We start from the raw sequence: 21903 nt of genomic DNA, 5'->3' as shown, positions 1-21903 counted from the left end.
ACCTAGTTAACGTCTGGTCTAGGCCTATACTATTGAAGGTATTATTCCAATGCGCAGAGCCTATTGGGATAATAGGAACTACACTACAATATTCCTTTATTAACTCCCCACGATCCCTTTCACTCCATTACAACCCCTTTGATTAAGGCCAAGGGTCCTTGAAATCAGTAAAATCCAGACCTTGCTTTGAATTTAAAAAAATTTGCAAAAGACCACTATGTGAATTGTTGTCTGATGGGACATACCATTGCATGGGCATTTATAAAACTTGACTGACCAGTTGTTAATTACAGGAAAGCTTGTTAGGCTATGAAAAATGCCTAACCTAAAAGAAATCTATCCTGCATCCCTTCCATGAGTTGTAAGTAAGGCTGTATATTATAGGAGTCAATATCAGTTAGTAAACTGTGTCATGCGCTGGTCCACTCCTTTTAAGTTTATTTCCAATAGCCAGTGTAAGCTGCACACATAAATATTTTTAAAGCAGTCACTGAGTGTTGAGATATATACACATACACACACACATATATACACACATTTACAAGGCTATACATAAACCGGGAAAGGCCAAACATAGATGTAAGATTGAATGCTTTGTCTTCTTTTATGACTGGCCTATCCCTGGTTTCGCTTCTCAAAAGTGTTTTTCTGAGTAGTATGTTCAATTTAGATTATAAAATAAATTATTTTATGATCAACCATGAACAACAAACAATAAGCGCTGGTTTCACTTTTCTTTTTCATCTCTTTCTGCAGTAAAAGAGAGTGATCGCTGTAGAATTGCAAGGTTGACAACTGACTAAATATTCGTCACAGAAGCAATGCTTAAGTTAACCTTTTCACATTTGAATTCTTTTTTGTCAATAATGATTTTACTGTTGATGTAGTAACTGTGAGAAGCAATGTAAATATTAGAACTGTGACCACCCCAGTTATTATGTTCAGGGTGTACTGTATTCTCATGTCCGCCACATATTTATTTATAATAATTAAACTGTTAATGCTGTTGCTTACATTGTAAAGATACAGCATGGTGAATTGTTTCGGTTCCACTTCTAGGTTACAATCGGTTGATACCAGGCTAGAGGACACCACAACGATCTTTACTGAGGTGCTGCAACAAACTTCTAACGTAAGTACATTCCTTTTAAGAAGAACTCAACATTGTACCAAGTAAAGGCATTACCTTCTTATAATTGTAAGACTGTTCCTTAGTTTAACTGCCTCAAACTAGTGTTTTGTATCGTTTTAATCCAATTACCACTTCATTGTGTGGAGCATCTTTAACTGGTTAGGTCTGTGGTTTTCACATTTACTCCAGTTTCAGAATGCACCCATGCATCATGGATCTCTGCCCTGGCGCTTCATACCAGGACCGGAAACTGCTTCTCAGGGCAAGTATATGCAGAGCTTCGTGCATTTACTGGTTCCTGCATCAGGCATTTACGGATATGTGCGCACATTCCCCATTAATATGATATGGCCCCCATCTTTTGAGTAGTCCAGTTCATCGTTCGTGCCCTACCTAAAGGCCTGTCTCCTCCAAATTTCACTGGCCCTTTACATGAGTGCTAATAACCACTGGAAATAGCCGGACCGCATGTTAATTTCCTCCATGTACCTGGTCGCTAGTAATGGAAGGCATCCATGGATTAGAGGCCTGAGGTTTAAAAGTTTATAAAGATGATGAATTCTAGTAAGTTTATGATTATCCGTTTAAGTGAAGGTCAAGATTCAAGCAAACTCTGAGCAGTTTTCAGAACCTTCCTGCAAATAAAGGAGGATGGAAGGAACCTCATGTATTGCAAGAGAGAGAAACATGAGGCAGCTCAGTTATCAGTTTTTAGGTCTCGCCTAGCGACACAGCGCAAAGCGCTGCTTGCTATCGGCGAGATCTATTGTTGTTGAAGTCGGAAGGGGGACAGGACCTGTGCACGCGTACCACAATACATGAGACGTGCACGCGTACGGCTCGTGGCGTAATTACAACTGCTGGTGGCAGTATACGCGTGCACATCTCCTGTCTGTGCGTGCCACACTTACGTGAACACATGTGGCCAGCGTGTAATTAAATCTACAATCCCCAGCTGTCCTTGCCATCTGCCAACTTCCACCATGTTCCTCCACGACTCCACATTTAGTTTCCTTCCCCCGCCAGGACTAAGGCATCGCTTCAGAACATTTCAGCCCCTGACGCCCTCTCCATACAGCTACTCTCTCCCCGCATTCCTTAGTCATTCTGCCATGCTTCAGCCCGATGCCCTGCAGCGTGTCCCCAGAGCTCACAGGGTGCTCGGTGTAACTCTCGGCCCAGGCGGCCGCCGTCACGCTGGACGTGCTGCTGTAGGAGTGTGCCAAGCTCAAGGACAGTTCAGCCTCCGATTCAGACTGGGAGCCTCAGCGCAGATAGATGGCGTGTCTTCTCCGGCGATCCTCAGTTTGCGCCGGGACAGCCGATGTGCATCCTAACGGCGTCTCGTGCGCTCCCACCGCACTTTCAGTTTCACGTGCTGAGACAATACCCCCGCTGCACTCCTGACGGCTCCGTGGGCTGAATATTTTACAGTACCAGGAGGGACGGGCTGCGAAAGGAGGCACCAGCGGATCCATACGTAGATGTACATTGGCCGAGCAGTGTTAAGGTTTGATCCCTGGGTTTTCTTTTGTTAACTTTACTCTAAGCGCCCTTTCTGTTGCTGCCCTGTTCCCTCCCCCTCCCATGTCCGTGTTCCTTTTCTATTGAGCGCAAGCAGTATTAGGGTTTGATCCTTTTGTTGTTTTATAACTTTGATGTAAGCGCCGCACCGCTTCAGGGACAACACGCTTGGTTTCATTCAGAGCACCGGAGAGGTTAGAGCTGTGTTTTGCTGCTGTTTGCCGGTGGCATGAAAGGCCAGCCTGCCCAACTTCACGGTGAAATAACTGTGGCTTGGGAGCCCCTCCCCCTTTACACAGTGCCTCTCAGTAAGGAAGTTTTATCCGTATTGCCGATCCTTTAATTCGCTCTTAAACGAAAACAATTACATGATTGTTGCATTCTCTACTGAGTGACGTAAATCCGCGAACATTTGATGATAAATACGTCTTATATAAATAACCGGGTCTGTCGGTACCGTAGCTCTGTGAAGGAGAGGGCTGAAGTGGATTTTCTAAGGAAGACTGCCGTGCCCACAAGGGAATGCGAAGTGACACTGCCAGGTCACATAGTAAACAAGCATTTGCAATGCAATAGGTCTCGCATTTACGCGAGTTTGGGCTATTGACATCGCAAATTACAATGCCTTATATTTTTGTTTACGTTTTTAAAACCTAAATAAAAGGCATTGTCATTTACAATGTCAATAGCTCAAACCTATTGCATTGCAAATGCTTGTTTCTTTTGCTTCTGTCAGTGCTTAGGTTGCACTATCCCGGTGAGTCATTTGCCCCTTTTGATAAAAGGGTCCCAAGTCAGCTTTTGCACAATTTGACTGGGATTGCTTCTCTAGCTAGGCCCTGATGACACCATAACATTGCACAAGAAGGCTGTATCCTTCTCCCATTCTGCACATTTTGAGGTACCAAGCACCTACCCTCTCTGGTGACCCCACAGTAGGTAGGGCAGGTTGCACCGAGGAGTAGTCAATCATCTCCTTTCCGTTGTATCCTCACCACTCGAGACCCTCTTTGGTGAATCTTGGTAGTCTAACCAGTCTTCTGTGGGTGATAACCTGCTGAGTCCCTGCCTAGTGAGGCCTCTCCTGTTCCTGAAATCTCCTCTGCAGTGGTTGAGCCTCACTTTGGGTCTAGGCATAGTTGAGCGAGAGGAGGTGCAAAATCATTAAGTGAGACCATGGACCACAAAAAGTGTACAAGCTTTTTTCTTTCAGCTCTCAGGCTCTGCACATCAGTTCCTTAGTGTGACAGAGCCACAGGAGAGAATCCAAGCACCCATGAGGCTTCGGTACATGCTGAGTGCCTCCTCTGGCCAACTACCCTCATCAGCATATGTAGATAATAAGCCAGTCCCCGAGCTAAGCTCTTTCTCTCAGGAATGCATGAACCCCCTTCGCTAAATCCTGCAGTATTTAAGACAAAATGGTATGGTTGGCTGTTGGTGTTTTGGAATAGTTTTTATCCATAATCCTGTGTTTGAGGTTGCTAATGTCCCCTATTCTTTGTTGCAAGGTTTTCCAGTGACTGCTCCTCTTAGGGAAAGTTTACTCCTTTGGAATGGACCCTGCTTTCTCTGGTCAATCCAAGATGTCAGTGCTCCACCCGCATTGCTAAACTTTGGCTCAACTCAGGCTGCCAGTGCTCCAAGAAGGCTTATCCCACTTTCTGTATTTTGGGCTGCAGGTGTTGACAGGTTCCAGGAAATCACCCTTGTCGTGATGCACCACCCATTAACACATTGCAGTAATTTGAGGTGCACGTCTCCACCTCCTTAGCCACATACCAGGAATCTGGTAAATTGTGAGGCCTGGATTACAGAACATACACTGCATTCACTGACTGCGAATACAGGCATCTTGTTTAGCTCCACAAATTACAGGAAGGCCCCACAATTTGGGGCAGAGACAATGAGGTAAAGGAAGAGGCTTGTTTCCTTCTTTATTTTTCCAATCCAAAATGGTGGTCTGATTTGTTTTCCCTATTTTTTCCTTCTAAGTCTTCTGCTTGATTGCTGTTTCTGCTCCAGTGTTCCTGAATCTTATTGTAACGTCTTCCCAAATGGGGCACCCACCAATGACTACACCACACACGGAAGTTGGTATCACCCATCTTAATTCTTCTTTGTGTAACTGCCAACATGACATTCTAAAGCATCCTTCATTGCAATACAGTCTATTCATTAAGTCATAGCTCTACGGAGTCACTAGAAGTCAAAAGGGTTCCGCCACGGCAAACTTGCAAGACACTACATCTCCCCCTCAGTTAAACTAAGGCTTACCAATTTTTGCAAAAGATATACACATATATACATTTAAATCTCTTCAATTAATCTCTTTGGTGCTGTAATTGTTCGACCTGAAAGTGTCATGCAAGGTTGTGACCTGTTGCCATTATGATCCACAAGCTACTGGGATGGTGAAAAGACAGCAGCAATCACAGGTGCTTTAGTCAGTCTCTACTTCCCCATGGAGATCTGGTGAACTATGAATCAAACGCTGAAAGTGAGAAGAGTCTCTAGTAATAAACTTCCTAGGGTGCTGGGCAGTTGACATGTGTTCTTTGGTGGACACCACTTGGAAACATTCTCAATTGAAGGGAGCATACGATTTTCTTTTCCACATCTGGCATGTAAGCACTCTGTCTCCTTTCTGGAAACTGTGTTTTCTGCATGTCATCTTCGGTCAACATATGTTTTGATCTTTTGTATCTGAAAGAAACAGTTATAGATTCCTTACCTTAGTCCTTAGAATTACCCCCAGGCATCAGACTGGAACCGGAAAGTTTTTCGTCAGCAGTACCCCTGCGTGTCGAAAGGTGAGGCCGGTCGGCTCAGAATTCATCGTTGGCATCGTGGTCGCCGGGATGAACTTGCGGTCGCCACTCACTTAGATGCAGCCCTCACACGCTGACGTCAGTTCTTTCTTTTTCCACCAGCCATTGCAGATCTGGAGAGAGCAGTACCTCCAGTCACTTTTTGAGTGACTTTTTTGTTGACTTTTGTCGACACCATTTTCGAGTCTTCGACTCCTGGTGCATGTCAGGGATGCCCGGCTTCAAGGCTTGCGGTTCCTGTAGCTGAATGATGTCGGCGACGGATCCACACCGGGTGTGCCTGTTCTGCCTGGAGCGCGACCACGACCCCAAATCATGCTCAGACTGCCGGATCTTGAACCCGAAGTCTTTGCGGGAGCGGTCCTGAAAGCTTCTCGAGTCCCGGCAGTCGGCTCTGCGCCGTTCGAGGTCCCAGTTATATGGGAGGTTGAGGGACCAGTGGCAGAGCCATCATCATTCTTCCTCCAAGTCGTCGCACTCGTGGTCAGGTAAGTTGAAGCACAAGAAGAAGTCAAAGAAGCATTGTTGCTCTCAACTTCTCCGCATCCTTCGGCCGACGCGATGAGGGATACGGGTGGTGCCCCTCTCGCAGCTCCGCGTGCGGAGCCTGAAGGGTCGACTCGGCTTTCTCTCCCTTCCCAGGACCCGGAGCAACCCCTGCCCAGCTTCCTCAATTTTATGAGGCAATACATTCCATCTTTGGGCAGTCCGACTTCACTGGCTCGCCTTCAGGCCCTCCGGACTGTGGGCCATGAGCCTTCGATGCTTACAGCTATGGGCGCCGCAGGGTCCCCCTGGATCCAGGGTTGGATCCGGCTCCACGCCAGTTGACCTGGTGACGCCTCCTCCTGCGCCAATTCAACCGGCACCACGTCCGTCGCCAGTGTCAGCTAGGTCCCCAGCCAACGTCACCCCCGGCTTCCATCTCGAAGTAGACACGGAGCCGGACCGGCGCCGACTGAGGCCAGATCCAGCGCCGTTGGGTACTTTTGTGCCCTTGTTCTACCCTTGCTCTTTTAGACCAGATTGTCAGCCAGATGAGAGTGAGGAGGACTGGGGGGGTTTGGAGACCCTCTAACTGACTAGTTAGGTTATGAACTGGACTGGAAAGAGGGGGGAAGCCAGTGGTCTGGACGATTCCCCTGACCTTGGCATGTTCTCTCCTCCTACCGTGGCTACGGAGGAGGGAGCATCATACGCTGTGGTGTTGCGTAGGGTGGCCGAGGCTGTAAACCTCGAGCTACCTACAGTCAGAACTAACCTCCTGACAGAGGTTCTTTAACTGGCAGTGACCTCTTCGGACCCCCTGTTACTGTTTAATGAAGCCCTCACTGACATCCTTTTGGGTACCTGATCCAGGCCCAACACAGGGGCTCCTGTGGATAGGATTATTGCCAGACGCCACCGCCTGGCTCCAGGCAACCCATCTTTCCTCTCCCAACACCCCACACCTGAGTGCTTGGTGGTCCAAGCTTCTACCTCCAAAGGCGCATTCCCTAATGCACCACCTGATAGGGAATCCAAAAAGCTGGACCATCTTGAGAAGATGTTTTCTTCCTCCAGCTTGGTACTGTGGTTGGTAAGCACTGCTTGTCTGTTGGGCCATTATACCCACTCTGTGTGGGATACGGTTCTGCAAGTGCTGCCTCAGTGCTCGGAGGAGGCCCGGGCCGTGCATTTGCCGAGGGAAGAGACGCAGCAAAGTTTACCTTCCGCTTTGGGCTGGATACCCCCGACTCACTAGGCAGGATGATTTCCACGTCGGCAGCCCTTCGACACCTGGTTGAGGTTGACTGGTTTTTCAATCGATGTCCAATCCACTCTTATGCACATGCCCTTTGATGGCCGTCGCCTTTTCGGTGACAAGGCAGACAACCAGCTAGAGAACTTTAAGGACTCTCGGGATACAGCCAGATCCTTGGGCCTCTCCACCACCCACTCTGCACCGTCTGCCTTTCATGGCCATGGAAGGGGTGCCCCGCCATGTTCCACCGAGAGCCACAGGCCAGCGGAAGCTGTTCAGCCCCTGTGCGGCCTGGGACGTGGCAATCACCGCCGTGGTTCTGGGGGCCAGCAAGAAGCCAGTCCACCACAGGCCCCTCTGCTGCAGCATCCAAGCCCTCCTAGTCCGACCTTTCAGGGCTACCAATCACTAGGGGGTGGCAAGATTCGCCATCACCTCCCCCACTGGCACACCATCACGTCAGACTCGTGGGTTTAGCAAATAGTCCGAAGGGGCTACTCCCTCTCCTTCGAGCCTACCCCTCGATCCATGCCACTTCAGAACCACTTCAGAGCCATTGCATGTCAGAGGATCATCTGGCCCTTCTCCAACAGGAACTTTCGGCACTCTTGGCCAAGGGTGCCATCGAGCGAGTTCCTGCCCCAGAAGTAGGCCGTGGTTGTTATTCCCAGTACTTTCTGGTGCCCAAGAAGGACAAAGTTCTGCGTCCTATCTTGGATCTCAGCGACGTCAGCCGCTTCTTCCAGAAGGAGAAGTTCAAAATGTTGACGCTAGCTCAGGTCCTGTCTGCCCTCGACCCTGGAGACTGGATGGTAGAGTTGGACTTGCAGGACGCTTACTTTCACATACCCGTCATGTCGGCCTACCGGAGTGATCTACCATTCACGGTAGGCCACGAGCACTTTCAATTTACCGTGCTCCAATTTCGCCTTACCCTCGCCCCTCAGGTGTTCAGAAAAGTGATGACGGTGGTCGAAGCTCATCTGCACACATCAGGGGTTCCAGTCTTCTCCTATATCAACGACTGGCTGTTGAAGGCGGGCTTGCCCCAGGCTTTTGTCTCCCAACCACAGACTATGGCCGACCTCCTGCATTTGCTGGGGTTTTCCATCAATGTGATAAAATCACACCTGACTCCCTCTCAGAAGCTCCTCTTCATCAGAGCGGTTCTGGGCACGACGTAGTTTCGGGTCTATCCCCTCAAACAATGAGTCCGGGATATTGGCTATGAATCCAATCTTTCAGCCTCTATCCTGGGTTTCGGGCAGGATGACCCTCCAGCTGCTCAGCCTGATGGCCTCCTGCATCCTGCTGGTGGATTATGCCAGATGGCATATGCGGTCTTTTCAGTGGGACCTGAAGTTCCAGAGGGCACAACTTCAGGGGAACCTGTCCGATTGCGTCCATATCTCAGATGGCACTGCACATAAGTTGCAGTGTTGGCTTTCGAACCACAATTGGTTCGAAAACCACCACTTCAGATCCCTTCCCCAACCAGAGTTCACAGTGGTGACCAAAGCAACACTTCTGAGATGGGGCGGCCACATGGGGGTGGCAGAGATTAGAGGCCCCTGGTCTCTGGCGGAGTCAGGGCTCTACATAAACCTTCTGGAGCTTTGGGCGATTCGTCTCGCACTCAAAGCATTCCTTCCATCTGTCCGGAGAAGAGTAGTGCAGGTGTTCACGGACAACACTACCAGCATGTGGTACTGCAACAAACAAGGCGGGGTGGGGTCGTGGACCCTATGTCAGAAGGCCCTCTGCCTCGGGACATGGCTGGAACATCAGGGCATTTCCCTGGTGGTTCAAAACCTGGCAGGTTCCCTCGATGTGAGGGCAGATGAACTCAGCCACAGGTGTATGATGGATCACGAATGGTGTCTTTACTCAGAGGTGGTGCAAGGACTCTTTCAACAGTGGGGAGAGCCTTGGTTAGATCTATTTGCCACTGAAGAGAATGCGCAATGTCAGTAATTCCGCGCATTGGGATTTCCAAGGCAGCACTCGCCTGGCAACGCTTTTCGTCGCGAGTGGAGTTGAGGTCTGTTGTACGCCTTTCTGCCTATACCACTTCTGCCCAGAGTGCTGAAGAAGGTCAGGCGCAACTGGGCCCAAGTCCTTCTTGGGCCATCGATTCTCCAATCAAACTTCCTCTTTGGGTGGGTTTTCTGTCAAAGCAGCAGGAGACTGTCCTCCACAAGAACCTGTCCAGTCTTCACCTCCTTGCGTGGAGAATTGAGCGGGGGCAGTTGATGTCTTTCGACCTGCATCCTGAAGTTTGTGACGTAGTCTTGGCAGCCAGGCGTCCCTCCACAAAGACGGTATACGCCTGCAGGTGGAACAAATTTGTGGCATGGTGCACAGCAAAGGCTGTGGATTCCCTTTTTGCCCCTCTTTCTGAAGTATTCCTGTTCCTTCTCTCTTTAGCCCAGCAGGGCTCTGTTCTGGGCACTATCAAGGGCTACCTTTCTGCCATCTCTGCTTTCCTTCAGCTGCCAGATTAGCCTTCTCTTTTCAAGTCCCCAGTAGTAAACTGTTTCTTGAAAGGCTTAACACATCTTTTTCCTCCAATTCCATTTGTTATCCCTCAGTGAGACTTGAATGTTGTACTAACTTATTTGATGTGCGCTCCCTTTGAGCCACTTCATAACTGTCCTTTAAGCCTCTTAACTCTTAAAACTGCTTTCCTGATAGCCATCACTTTCGCTAGACGAGTGAGCGAGCGCCAGGCTCTTTCTTCCTACCCTCATTTCTTGTCTGTTCATCCGGACAAGGTGGTTCTCAGGACCGTCCATCCTTTCTTCCTAAAGTTGTCACTGCCTTCCACATCGGGCAGACCATTACTTTGCCCACCTTCTTTCTGCCTCCGCATCCTTCAAATGAGGAAGAGAGGCTCCACCGTCTGGACCCAAAGCGTGTACTCTCCTTCTATCTGGAGCTCACAAAACAGTTACGGGTGGATGATCAACTTTTTGTTGGCTACCTGGGTGCAAAGAAGAGTTGGGCAGTACACAAACGCGCCATTTCTCGATGGGTCATGTTGTGTATTAAGGGTTGTTACTCTCTGGCTAAAAAGTAGCCTCCGGTCGGGCTACGCTCTCACTCCACCAGGGCAATGGCAGCCACTACTGCCTTGAGAAGAGGAGTGCCTCTAAATTACATCTGTCAGACTGCTACGTGGACATTGATGCACACGTTCACAAAACACTACTGCCTGGACAGCCAAGTCCAGAGAGACGGCTTCTTTGGCCGTTCTGTTCTCCAGGACTTTCTGGTGTGATCTTGGATCGCAGACCCACCACCTGGGTTGGTATTGCTGGGGTATCTATTCTAAGGTAAGGAATCTATAACTAATGTGTTTCTTTCAGATGCACAAATTACTTGCCTTCAGTAACGATATATCTGTAAGAAACATTAGTTATAGATTCCTTACCCCCACCCACCTCCCACCCATCCTCCCCGTATTGTGAACTGATTTCTAGGGTTAGTGACATCCTTTCAGGACCCTAGTTTCGTGCACCAATGGTCAGTGTCTTGAATGGCTCTGCGTTTCTGCCGCGGAAAGTCATGTACAGAACTGCTGTCAGTGCACAAGGGCAGCATCTAAGTAGCTGCCGCAAGTCATCCCGGAGACCACGACGCCAACGACGAACGCGGAGCCGACCAATGCCACCTTCCAACGCGCAGAGGTACTGCTGACGAAAAATCTTTCAGGGTCCAGTCTGATGCCTGGGGGTAATTCTAAGGTAAGGAATCTATAACTAACTAATGTTTCTTACAGCTATATCATTACCAAAGGTAAGTAACTTGTGCATATCCACCTGAAGTCACCCGGAAGCATGGGGCAGGCCTATGGAATGCATGTGGATGAAAGCATGCAACTGCCTGCTCTGCTGTGTATTTTACATGTGTTTTCCTTTGCAGATGCATTAAAGGGTAAAATGTGTACTTCGTATTTTTTTCTCTTGAAATTAATGGGGGGTAGTTTGGGGGAAAAGTTGGCAAAGCAAGTTTCATTATTGGGTAAAATGATTCCTTCTTAAACTGGAACACCTTAAAGCTAAAAGTTTCTTGCAGCTCCAGCACAATGGGGGGACTAACCAAGCTAGTCAGTATGCAAGTGACATCATGGCGTGTGCCATCACAAAGCATGACATCACACATGGCATCAAAGTAAGTGCCATCACAAGAAGGGACAGGAGATAGTAAGATCTTTTATTTGTGAAAAGAAAAGGGGCCCCTGCCTAAAAGGATAAACCCTAGCAAGGAAACTAAACTTGTTTGGAAAGAACGAAATTGGCACCGGGTTATGTGCATATATTTACATCACACTTGTGAACGCTAAAAATAATAAAGTCAATGCCTAATAAAAATTTTTATGAAAATATTTTTCTTTTATTTTATTATAATTATAAACTTTTATCGGATATTTGAAACAATTGATAACTGACTCTATATTTTTTACATGTGTATAATACAATTTGGTGCTTTACAATTCAAAACAAAAACAAGATAAATTGTTCCAAATAATACAGAATTAATTCCCCTTCAACGCGTTTCGGCGGTTAGCCTTCCTCAGGAATTCTGTATATGCAGGTTGATACTACAAAAAGAGAATCATATTTACAATTAGTCTTGTACCAATTGACTTTTAAAATCTCAGCGTTTATACAGTTGTGTTATCAAAAATGACAGCGAGTCTATAATACAGTTTTAATCTAGAGGGACTACTCTGTCACCGTTAGGTCCTTGCTCAGTCTGACAATTCTTTTGATATTTAGTACTTTCTATGTGCAACCTTTCTATACATATATATACACATTCCTTCTCCCAAAAAACATTTTATACAAATATACAATATATACAATAATTAAAACAAATCACAGATTGAACAGAAATATGAATGTAGTAATTCTAAGTGGTATCAGGGGATACGTTTCTGCAAATACCAGGACTGTAAACCAATGATGAAATATGGGAACCCCTGTAAAACTGCTAGGAAAATGTCAGGAGCGAACTAAGCATATCCCAAATACTGGGCCCATGGAATGGCACTTATCTAGATGTAAGTTGAAAATGTGCACTGGCAGCATGGATGTGTCTATCAGCATAACTATGTACCTGTTGGCAAGGCTAGACAAAGCCTTGGATGATATCTTAGTCCAGGAACTCTCAGTTGGATTCTGACTGGTAGGTAATTCTGTAATAATTTCTAGATAATGTAAAAGAGACAGAAAGTTGTATATACCACCCAAGTCCGAATGACTAAATAACAAGTCCTATGTGTGCAGGGTCTGCACTAGTAACATGAATGTATCTATCAACATGGCTCGATACCTGATAGCAAGGCTAGCGAGGGCCTTGGATAATATCTTTATCTGTAATCTCTCAGGTTGATTCTGTCTGGTTAGTATTTCTCTAGTAATGTCTGGATAATAAGAAAGAAACAGAGAGTTGTATAAGCCAACCATTTCCGGGCGACTAGATGACATGTCCTATACATGCTGAGATGTGTATGATCTGATCTTACCTGAGGCCACCTTAAGATGCGCCGAGATGGAGAATGAAAGGTTGTGGCAATCCCCAATTAATAATTTAAGGTGCAAGCCATGGTGTAATACATCTCAGTAAGGGTAAAAAATCCCATCTTGAGGAGCGGGGCTGCAATTATCTGTGAACCCAAAAAGTGCCCGTAATTAGTCATGACCTAGGGCGTGCCATCTATTCATAGTTCATGTGTTGCGTGACGCTAGCCTATTATGCCGTGCTAAATACTCATGAAATTAATGCACCCTTCTGGATAGTTCTAGTGGGGCAAATTCAGGGTTGGCATGCTGGTATGGCGTTCTTAAGCATGGCGGTAGTGTTTGGGAAAAGTCAACGCCGGTTGAACAGGGAAAAGCTGTGGCTTGAAATAATGCTAATACAAGTACGGTCGCGTGTTCCGAATGCATGATGTTGCATGTGTCACCGGCTAAGCAGTGAGACCAACGTTGTGTGAGCGTAAGATGCTGATAAACAAAGCGGTTAACACAATAAATAGGTGGACTCTGACTCGCATGACACGCGGTTGGAGTTAAGCCCTACACCGTGTTGTGAAAACCTGCTAAGCGCTAGCGTCCGCATTGTGACGGATAAAGTGGAAACTGCGGCGAACGGTTAATGCTGGTAAACAAAGTGGTTGACCCAATCAATCGGTGGCCTCTGGCTCACATTACTCGCGGTTAGAGATAAGCTCTGAACCGTGTTGTGGACGCATACTGGGCGCTAGCATCAGCACTCCAACAAATAAGATATGGATATAAGTGGCACTTGTACTTACTTCTCAAAACTCGATGGCACCCTTCAGCGCGGCGGTCTCCTGAGAGATTAGTGCCAAGTCTTGGGTAAAAGATCTCCTTAAATAAGACCCTACCTGACGTGCCTCACTAATTATCTCGCGATATGCGGTAAAACTGAGATCCCAGCGAGATAGAGCGATGATACTACGCTAATGTGGGCGCCATCTTAGAACAGGCAGGGGGCCATTGAATATTATCTGTGACTTGATGATTCACTAATTAAATATCCGAGAAGGTGAAAGTTAAATGTAGGAGCTGGGTTGCAAACGGAGGAATCAATGAAGCGCCCCTATTTACCGAAAATAAATTACCTCCACTTGTAAAATAGTGCCCCTGCCTGTCTTGTATGATTGGGTATCTAAATGGACGCTACACTTTATGCTCGGCACCAAGTTGCCATGTGCCACAACTAAACATGATTAATTCCTGAATTTTCATGTGCGAGTCTATATCTATGAAGGTGCTACATATCAGTTATTGCACCAAGGTCTAAGAATCCATACGAGTGGATTCGGTAAACAGAACATCGTAGGTACATACGCCATTTACAAACGTGGTTTAAATGAGATGTATGTCTGGCCTGCTAACCTTATGGAATCTGGTACAAAGAACTAAGCCAGTCTATGGCTCATTGGGGGGCCAATCTAGGAAGTTATGGGCACGTATATAGGGACACAAAATAAAATGAATATGTGCAAAAACGTAATAATCCCATATTAGAATAACTGTACAAGATAGTTGGTATGGCAGCTGTTATACATCGCCTGGACTTACTGGAGCTAATTATATTATTGCTTGTTCCCACGGAAGGTCTATGTTCAATCCATTAGTGGCTGTCCCCAAAATGAAAATCCAATAGACCTCTCTCATTTTTCTGATTTTGTCTATGTCCAGACCTGTCTTGTGGTGTATTCTTTCTAAAATGTACCAAGACATGCTCTCAGGGGTATGGTTATTCTCTACATAGTGAGATACCATTGGTGCTGTCAATTTTTTGGTTCGGATTGCTGACCTGTGTTCTGTTAATCTGACATTCAGTGCTCGGCCTGTTTGTCCCACGTATCCCTTCTGGCAGGGGCAGATTATTAAGTAAATTACGTGGGTACTTCTGCAATTATTAAGATCTGCCGGCCTAATCAATTGGTTATTGAATTTCAAACTAGGACCTTGAATCACTGTTGTACAAGACTTGCAGTTCAGACAACTATATGTGCCTTGAACTGGTTGTAGATCCACCAACGATTGTTGATTGATTGATGTTGTGTATGTCATGCGGGATCTAACAATATGATCTTTCAAAGACTTGTTTCTTTTGTATGCGAACATGGGTTTTGGCAATTGATCTGCTTTTTCCACATTCACATTCAAAATGTGCCAATTGGCACATATAGTTTGTCGTATTCTTTCGTTGAGCATTGAATGTTTGGTTATGAACACTAGGCTAGGGATGTCTTTATTCGCCTTAGGTTCCAAAAGGTGCTGTCTATCATAAAAGCGAGCCCGCTTATATGAATCCCTTACGATTTTTTTGGGGTAACCTCGGGATAAGAATTTAGCTTTCATCATCACTGAGTTGTTGTCATAGTCTAAGATGCTGGTGCAATTGCGTCTTAAACGTAAAAATTCACCAAATGGGACGCTGTTCTTCTGAATTGCAGGATGGTAACTATCGTAATGTAGTAATGTATTCCTGGCCGTGGGTTTAACGAATAAATCCACGGCCAGGGTTCCATCACGATGTTTAATCAAAACGTCTAAATATTCCACTTGGGAATTGTCCACATGATGGGTAAATCTAATGTTCTGATCACAGAGGTTTATCCATTGAAGGAACTGTTCCAGGTTATCTTCATTATCTATCCAAATGAAGAAGACGTCGTCTATGTACCGTGACCACAGGGTCACGGATTCATAGAACGGCGCTGCTTCATTGAATATGAATTGTTCTTCGAACCTTGCCATGTATATATTGGCGATTGTTGGGGCGCAAGAGGCTCCCATACTAACGCCTTGTTGTTGTATATACAGGCTCCCATTGAATTGGGTCAGTATGCAAGTGACATCATGGCGTGTGCCATCACAAAGCATGACATCACACATGGCATCAAAGTAAGTGCCATCACAAGAAGGGACAGGAGATATTAAGATCTTTCACATGTGTTTTTATTAGGTATATCATTGAGTACATTTAAGCGCATTATGAGATTTAAAAAATTCGATTTTGCTTTGGGGTTGTGCTAAAAAAGCGGCACGATCCCGACGCAAAATATGGGCTTCAACTAATTTTTAAAACCCTGCCACAAAGAAACTGGCAACAAGGAAAAGCATGGTTGTAGATCTGTTATATTTAATTGGTTGCAAAGTCTGCTCTTTCAAATATTTTGTGGGGTTAGGACATCTGCTGCAGAGGTGGCCATTAAATACATGGGAATAATAATAGTGGTGAAATAACTCTGAAGGTTTAAGTATTTGTTGGAGAGATCTGTGTTTTGTGTAGTCCCTGGTCGGAATCAAAGTGGTATATAATGTTAATGTGTCTCCTACAAAGCACATAATGTAATATACAGATGACAGATTTTATTTTTAGGTCGATAGGTAAGTGGGTTGCTGCTTTGGACCAAGATCCTTTTGATACTTGCAGTTCATAAATTGTAAGCCTTCTTATATAGCACAGCGAGCTATGTAGAATATGTGACTGCTACACCTTTTAACCCTCACTGACTCATGCAACGCATCTTGTACATTAATTTACACACTTGCTTGATTTATTGTCAATGTGTATGTTATGTAAAGTGCTCTAACACCCTGCATTGGGATGAGTCGCGCTATAAAAGAAATAAAATAGTGCAATTTAAATTGTGTGTAAATACTGGGAAAGACCGACACATTGTACATTCTCACAGTGCATGCAATTACATAAAGGGGCTGAACAAACTTAAAAGCATGCCTCTCAAGTACCTGTGAAGAGATAAGCTGTGTGGTTTTGTTTCTCCTCCGTCGCATTTGCATTTAAGTATGAGGTTCCAGGCTAGGATACTCGATCAAAGGAGGCATGATGGCCCCTTAACTTGGCCATTATCTTTGGCCCAGCTGGAGGTGATAACAACAAATCCACCGCCCGCCTGTGCATCGCTGATGAGAATGAAAAATAGACAACATGCAGGTTCTGCCAGGGGCATAACACAGGGGCCCCCAATATCCAGGGGGCCCCCAACATCCAGGGGGCCTCCTCAGCACCGCACTTCGGCCGGGGAGCTCCAGATTGAGTCCGGAGGGGGTCCCTCCACGTACCCTGCAGGGGGGGGGGGGCGCTCAAATTTCATTATGCCACTGGGTTCTGGGGAATGTGTCCCAGTGTCTGAAAATGACACAGGGACATGTTCAGCATATTTATGTGGTCCCCAATTTCTTGGTAGGGTGGACAGTGTTCACCTTGTGAAAATAGTGGGTGTACGCCGTGTATCTGCGTGTAGCTTAGACGTGTGCCCTGTTTGGTGTCTTCCAGTGGCTGCATGGTTGTTTCAGTCCGAGTACTGACAATTCACAAATAGAAACTAACCTGGACTTTTAAAGGCACAGCTGCTAATGTAACTGACAGGCTGAAACCCTGAGTAGGAAACCAAATAACTATTTGTACATCATCCTGAGTAGTAGTTCTTGCAAGATTAATTCACATAACCTTTTGGACTTTGGATTGTCTTTTTGTCCAAGGCTAGTGGTTAGTAAACGGGTGGCTCTGTCAATTTCTTATGGTCATAGAAGTCAAGGTGTATGAAAGGACAAGGTCTCAAATTTTTTTTTTTCTTCATATGTTATGACTCTTTTATGCAGAGATTTCTGCATTGAGACAAACCATTTCTAACATTAAATTGCTGATATTATTTATTCACTATATATAGTCGATTTAAGACAGGTGCCCATTTAACTCCCTCCCACTATCTGTATTTGGAATGGAATTTATATTCATCCTTAAAATGGTTACTGATGACTATTTCTGCATAATTTGCGAGTTGCTACCTTGGGCTGGTTTTTGGGCTGACACTGGTCTGTTTGCGATGAATTTGGTTGTATACTCCAGGCACTTTGGTCTTGGGATGGGTCTCAAAATCTGGCAACACTGGTCCCATTCCCTTCGTTATACCAGAACAAAGCAACATGGATACTTTTGTGTTCCGTTAGTGTTGTCCAAGGACCAAAGATAAAATTTCATTACAATTGAATTGTGTCTCGTGGGCCTTTGTGCAACGAAGGAACTACCCCACCCACAAACGACTAACGGATGTTCGAATTATGAAAGTACTGCAAAAATCTGGGTTCAGTAGGCCTCTAGTAGCATATACTGAAAGACTGCACCCACCCTACTGCCCTCCTACCCCTTCTACGGGATAGTCCTAGTTTTTTTGATCTGAGCACCGCCCTCAGGGTTGCACTTTCTGAAATGCAAAATTTCCACTTTTCACCTATTTCGTCAAATACCTGGGGATTTTTTTATTTTTACTTTTACTTTCCCCAAATTATTCTATAGTAAATAAACCTCTTGGACTATTTCGGGGAAAGTTAAACTTTTTTCAAATAGCCTACGACTGGTGTTAGCATAATACATTTGACCCCCCCCCCCTCCCCTTCCAGTGTGCACCACAATGGCCAATGTTACCCTAAGTATGCTACTCAAAGAAAAATGTTTTTGTGCTCTACATAACCGTTCCACCGTGCTTAAATTGGTCTTCCCGTCCAATAAGTCTAATTTAGGCAAAATAAGGCACAGGTTTCACTAAATGGTTGATGGATCAGTTTGTAAAGATCTTTAGCCCAAAAGAGTCTCACTTACACAGTGTGGCTTTGTTTATGCTGCCAGTCTCTGCAGGCCATGCCTCAATGCTGCCCCCTTGACAAAGCATTCTGCCTGCCGGCTGGTGCACACGTCGGCGTATACAGGTCAGGCCTTCAGTGGTTTCTCTTTGTCCAGTTGACAGTCCATCGGCTTCGCAGGATGCAATAGAAAGGGCTAGCCTTTGAGAGTCGCAGGCTCCAAATTGGACATCAGTGGCAGGTGCACTTCCCGACCAGGACAGGCTCCCTCCTTCATCCGCGACTGCTCCTTCACAGTTGTGCTACGTGCTAACAGCTGTGGCACCAGTGCTCAGACTGTAAATGTTGGTCGCATGAGGTTATGCAGATGGGCTTCACTAATAGAATCATGCTTGAGAAGGCTGGGTGTGTCCTAACAGCACAGGTTCATCTGGGTGATATTGTGTGGCATATTGTGTTCATTCAACACTGTAAGATGGAATGCTGAGGCATTAAAAATGGTCGGAGCACAGAGACGCGAAAAGAAAAAGACTAAGGTTGGGCTTTAAGTGGGCCGGGTCTCACTGGCGCTCAGCACCAGCAGTTTTTTAAAGGGGGGCTCGAAACAGGTGTCTATCCGGCTTTGTTTTGTGCCCTGGCACAAGCGGTCAGGTTTTTATGGACCGCAGTGACAGCAGGCACATCAATGTCTGCGTGCTCACTCTGCTCACTTCTCACTAGTGGAGAAGTTACAGCATGTCATGCCAGGTGAGCGTTGTAGGGGAAAGAAAATCCTTTAAAGAGAATAACTTTTTCTCTGGATTTCACTTTTCTTTTTGAAATTCAGGAGCAGCAACATGATTGTGATGTCACCAGGGCTTTAAGTGGAAGCTTTTTCAATATTATATACAAGCCATAGTTGCTGCTTATTTATCTTGTGCAACTAGCAATCATTGACCAGGCCAATAGTCCTGACTTGTTGTAGGTATGATGTCAATTCTTGTATCATTCATCTGGCTGCAATGACTGAAACAGCAAAATACCAGTCAGGCGACACACTATGCTAAGCACAGATTTTTAGCTTACTTGTTTTTAAGCCCCACCCTTAATTACATTGGCCATGCCCCTTTGAGAGACCCCCCCAGTTATTTCATCCCACTTAAAGCCCTGGAAAAAGGTGTTGGGGCTGGCCCTTTCCAAAGTACCATAAAATAAAAATTGTTCGAAGGAACCATGTGGGCTGGTTCTTAACAGTAGTGACGCGCAGGCAATTGTACGGAAATGGGCCAGACATGCAGTGTAACACACTATAATTTCCTGACGGTTAGTGTCCACTAACATGGAACTTCCTCTTCGCCATGCGACAGAGTTAAAATTAACTATGATCTCTGACCAACATGAAGTATTTCGACAGGTGTAAAGGTAATTTTAAGCCAAAATCTATTTCTTACCTTGTTCGGCAGGTTAACGGTTGTATGCCACAAAGCCTCACACATTCACTTTAAAGGAAAGTACCTTAGTAACCCTGACAACAGACATCTGTACACTTAAAATAATAAATACCTATTCCACATTTTTTGACAAACATTGGAAACATTTTGTCAAATATGTGGTGACGGTCCAATTCTTGCCACGTTACATAAACAGCTGGATAGATTGTGATATTGACAATGGATGGGGTTTTGGCACTCGCACCATTTTTACATGCTCTTGGCCATCTACTTTTGGAATGGATAAAGTGAAAACAGCCTTCACAACGCAGCCCAAAACACACATTACCTTTAGCACTCTTCCATCAAAAACATGCGACTTTGCCACCCATTTTGTTTTTACCATTAATATGCCTTTTACCACTATGCCTTTACTACAAAAATGTAAGTATTTTGCAGATAAGTGTATTTTTATATATATATGTGTGTGTGTATATATATATATGTGTGTGTGTATATATATATATATATATATATATATATATATATAGACGGTAGACTGTATTGAGGGGAGAGTGGTGTGCATACGGCAAACAATAGCGGGACTGATTACAGTTAAATCCCACGATTTTTGCCTTCAGTATACGCAACAGTGTTCCAAATGTCGGCGGACCAGCTTAGGGACTGAGAGGCGACAGCTTCTGAACTCTTTGGCAACACATCTCAAAGTAATCCCACACCACAGCAAGTTGCCACAAACCCAATAAATGAAAACATCAGAGACAAATTTAAACAATTAGAAAAACTCTCAAAAGCGGAACAGGGAAAATGGTGGGAACACAAATCCCTACAATGTTATTTGGACGTCAATAGTATCCCGAGGGGGTTATGAGTTTTAATAGCCCCCAGCTATGACCAACCCAATCCGAACATGATGAGAGACTGGGCACAAAGCAATTTAGAATCATCTAGGAGATTAGTGGAAATTCTGGTTCATTATGCAGAGATAGACGGAACAGCCTTACAGGAAAAAATTGAAGCCCTTAATGAGGAAATTAAACAAATGAATAAGGGTGAAGATGAGAAAAAATTAAGAGAGGAAATGATGGTGCGCCTAAAAAAAGAGTTGGATAAGATAAAAGAACGCAAAGCATACAAATTCCACAGAGATAGAGTGGATTATGAAACGTGGGCAAATTTTCACCTTTTCAAAAAAGTATGATGTGATGAAAACTAATAAAACGAGGAAACAGAACCGGACTAACACATATACGTCCACTGTTAAAGCCACTCATGAGCAAGTTTCAAATTCTGATCTGAGTTCTAATCTGGAGAGCGAGGCGGAACCAGATGAACAGGCAGCAAGTCCAAGAGCTATACTACCAAGTCTGTCTCCGGGGGAAGAGATGAATTTTTTAGTGGAAGAGAGAAGGGCAACCCTGCGCCCCAGGACCCAACAGAATGTCAGAGGAAGAGGCGCAACCACAAGCGCAGAGAAAGGAGGAAAGCAAACCGAACATCCCTCCTTCAAAAAAACAAGAGGGAGGGGGAGAGAGGTTGGTGGAACCAACGTTAGAAGAAGAAAAAAATCCAACCAAAAAAATCATTAACCTCTCAGAATGGCCCTGACTAAAGCGGAAGAACAAATCTTAGCGCTAGGACTTTCATTCTGTCCAGAGTCCAACTTTAGTTATGCCAACACCAGAATGGACATATACAGATTCATAAGGAAATTGAAACTGAAAAAGTACCATGCGCTCACAAAAGACAAAAAAGAACACTAAGGAAACTGAGTTGGTGGAAACAAACAGGAGTGAAAAAGATCTAAGAGAAATGTCTCAAACAGGGGAGTCAACCTTACTAGAAACACTGTTGGAATTACAAATGACAAGTTCTATCGAACCAGCAGATCATATGAACCAACAACAGGAACATCAAAATACTAGGGAAGTGATTTCGACAGTCCTCTCACCAACAACAGAGGACTTACCAGACAGAAAAAAGACCCCTTTCAAAAGGAAATCTACCTTCAATCGCTTAATGACCAGAGACCGCATTGACATTTTCAATAAACAAGTAACTATTGAAGTCAAAAAACGAAACTACAAAATAT

At 45.2% G+C, this 21903-nt stretch overlaps 1 protein-coding gene across 1 annotated transcript in view; it reads left to right on the top strand.

The window, feature by feature from the left end:
* The window catches only part of SYCP2L (synaptonemal complex protein 2 like), a 1302345-nt gene that overhangs the window by 1195501 nt on the left and 84941 nt on the right, over window positions 1-21903 (top strand). The window contains exon 38 of the mRNA XM_078685781.1: window positions 1060-1132. Within this exon, the coding sequence (XP_078541907.1) occupies window positions 1060-1132 (73 nt within the window). The remainder of the gene's footprint in view (window positions 1-1059; window positions 1133-21903) is intronic.

Source organism: Lissotriton helveticus, chromosome 4_1, assembly GCF_964261635.1.
Source record: "Lissotriton helveticus chromosome 4_1, aLisHel1.1, whole genome shotgun sequence".
NCBI lineage: Eukaryota > Metazoa > Chordata > Amphibia > Caudata > Salamandridae > Lissotriton > Lissotriton helveticus.
This window is presented reverse-complemented; position numbering and strand designations above follow the sequence as displayed.